General features: G+C 45.3%; 1 protein-coding gene across 1 annotated transcript in view; it reads right to left on the reverse strand.

Annotated features, from left to right (window-relative positions):
• Nucleotides 1-2500, reverse strand: part of LOC131345192 (potassium channel subfamily T member 2) — a 121369-nt gene that overhangs the window by 62590 nt on the left and 56279 nt on the right. Inside the window, exon 11 of the mRNA XM_058377971.1 lies at nt 1703-1883. Within this exon, the coding sequence (XP_058233954.1) occupies nt 1703-1883 (181 nt within the window). The remainder of the gene's footprint in view (nt 1-1702; nt 1884-2500) is intronic.

Consider the following 2500-nt stretch of genomic DNA (forward strand, 5'->3'; position numbering starts at 1 on the left):
GATGTAAACTGGAGAGATGTAAACTGGAGAGATGTAAACTGGAGAGATGGAGACTGGAGAGATGTAAACTGGAGAGATGGAGACTGGAGAGATGGAGACTGGAGAGATGTAAACTGGAGAGATGTAAACTGGAGAGATGGAGACTGGAGAGATGGAGACTGGAGAGATGTAAACTGGAGAGATGGAGACTGGAGAGATGGAGACTGGAGAGATGTAAACTGGAGAGATGGAGACTGGAGAGATGTAAACTGGAGAGATAGAGACTGGAGAGATGGAGACTGGAGAGATGGAGACTGGAGAGATGTAAACTGGAGAGATGGAGACTGGAGAGATGGAGACTGGAGAGATGTAAACTGGAGAGATGGAGACTGGAGAGATGGAGACTGGAGAGATGTAAACTGGAGAGATGGAGACTGGAGAGATGTAAACTGGAGAGATGGAGACTGGAGAGATGGAGACTGGAGAGATGTAAACTGGAGAGATGGAGACTGGAGAGATGGAGACTGGAGAGATGTAAACTGGAGAGATGGAGACTGGAGAGATGTAAACTGGAGAGATAGAGACTGGAGAGATGGAGACTGGAGAGATGTAAACTGGAGAGATGGAGACTGGAGAGATGGAGACTGGAGAGATGTAAACTGGAGAGATGGAGACTGGAGAGATGTAAACTGGAGAGATAGAGACTGGAGAGATGGAGACTGGAGAAATGTAAACTGGAGAGATGTAAACTGGAGAGATGGAGACTGGAGAGATGGAGACTGGAGAGATAAAGACTGGAGAGATGGAGACTGGAGAGATGGAAATTGGAGAGATGGAAATGGGAGAGATGTAAACTGGAGAGATGGAGACTGGAGAGATGGAGACTGGAGAGATAGAGACTGGAGAGATAGAGACTGGAGAGATGGAGACTGGACAGATGGAGACTGGAGAGATAGAGACTGGAGAGATGGAGACTGGAGAGATAGAGACTGGAGAGATAGAGACTGGAGAGATGGAGACTGGACAGATGGAGACTGGAGAGATAGAGACTGGAGAGATGGAGACTGGAGAGATGGAGACTGGAGAGATAAAGACTGGAGAGATGGAGACTGGAGAGATAGAGACTGGAGAGATGGAGACTGGAGAGATGGAGACTGGAGAGATAAAGACTGGAGAGATAAAGACTGGAGAGATGGAGACTGGAGAGATAGAGACTGGAGAGATGGAGACTGGAGAGATGGAGACTGGAGAGATGGAGACTGGAGAGATGGAGACTGGAGAGATGGAGACTGGAGAGATGGAGACTGGAGAGATAGAGACTGGAGAGATAGAGACTGGAGAGATGGAGACTGGAGAGATGGAGACTGGAGAGATGAAGACTGTAATATCATCATAGCACCAGTACAAAGCGTGTGTCAGTTGATTGACTTAAACACAACATAAAAATGGAGAACACATAAATGAGATTTTTTTCCTGAACATAAATGGTGTCTTTTCCCATCACACTAACAGGAAAACTGCTTTATGGGAAACAAGGTCTTTAATGTCATTTAGCTAATTTCCTTAATTCTGTTATTTAAACTAATAGAATAAAAGCATAAACGAATCAAACTCCGAGTGACGCGAGGAAATGCTTTTCTCTCTCAAACCGTCTGTGATAGAAGTGTAGGGGGTTTTAGAGGAGGGGGAGGATGGCAGAAGGTCAAAGGTCACCAACACATACCTGAATGGGCAGCACAATGAGAGCGACGCAGATCATGATGACCACCAGGAGCTGAGAGGGCCAGATCTGAGGCGTGACGTCTCCGAAACCTACGGTGGAGAAGGTGACCACACAGAAATACAGAGAGTCGAAGAGCGTGAGATTATTCCCCGCTCGCTCCAGGTGCTGAATCCCACAGATACTGAGAGAGAGAGAGAGAGAGAGAGAGAGAGAGAGAGAGAGAGAGAGAGAGAGAGAGAGAGAGAGAAAGAGAAAGATGGGGAGAGAGGGAGAGAGAGAGAGAGATGGGGAGAGAGAGAGAGAGAGAGAGAGAGAGAGAGAGAAAGAGAAAGATGGGGAGAGAGGGAGAGAGAGATGAAAAGAGAGAGGGGGGGCAGAGAGAGAGGGAGAGAGAAGCAGAAAGATGGAGGGAGAAGAGCAAGAGAAAGAAGGATAAAGGAAAGATGAAGAAAAGGAAAGGAGTCATGAGGTAGAGAGGGACCCAGGGAGAGAGATGAAAAAGTGAAAAGGGTAAAGAAAGAGAAGGATGGAGTGAGATGATAGAAGAAAGATGAAATGGGTAATGAGTAAGAGTAATGAAAGAAAGAATGAGATAAGATAGAGAGACGATCGATGATAGAATAAATTAAATAAAAAATGAATAAATGAAGAAATGAAATGAGAGAGTTAGAAAGGGAAAGAAGGAGAGAACCAAGGAAGAAGGGAAGATGCAGAGAAAGAAAGAAAGAAAGAAAGAAAGAAAGAAAGAAAGAAAGAAAGAAAGAAAGAAAGATTGTTGAAATGATATAAGGCTGAGAT

The sequence above is a fragment of the Hemibagrus wyckioides genome, linkage group LG24 (assembly GCF_019097595.1).
Source record: "Hemibagrus wyckioides isolate EC202008001 linkage group LG24, SWU_Hwy_1.0, whole genome shotgun sequence".
In the NCBI taxonomy this organism is placed as follows: Eukaryota; Metazoa; Chordata; class Actinopteri; order Siluriformes; family Bagridae; genus Hemibagrus; species Hemibagrus wyckioides.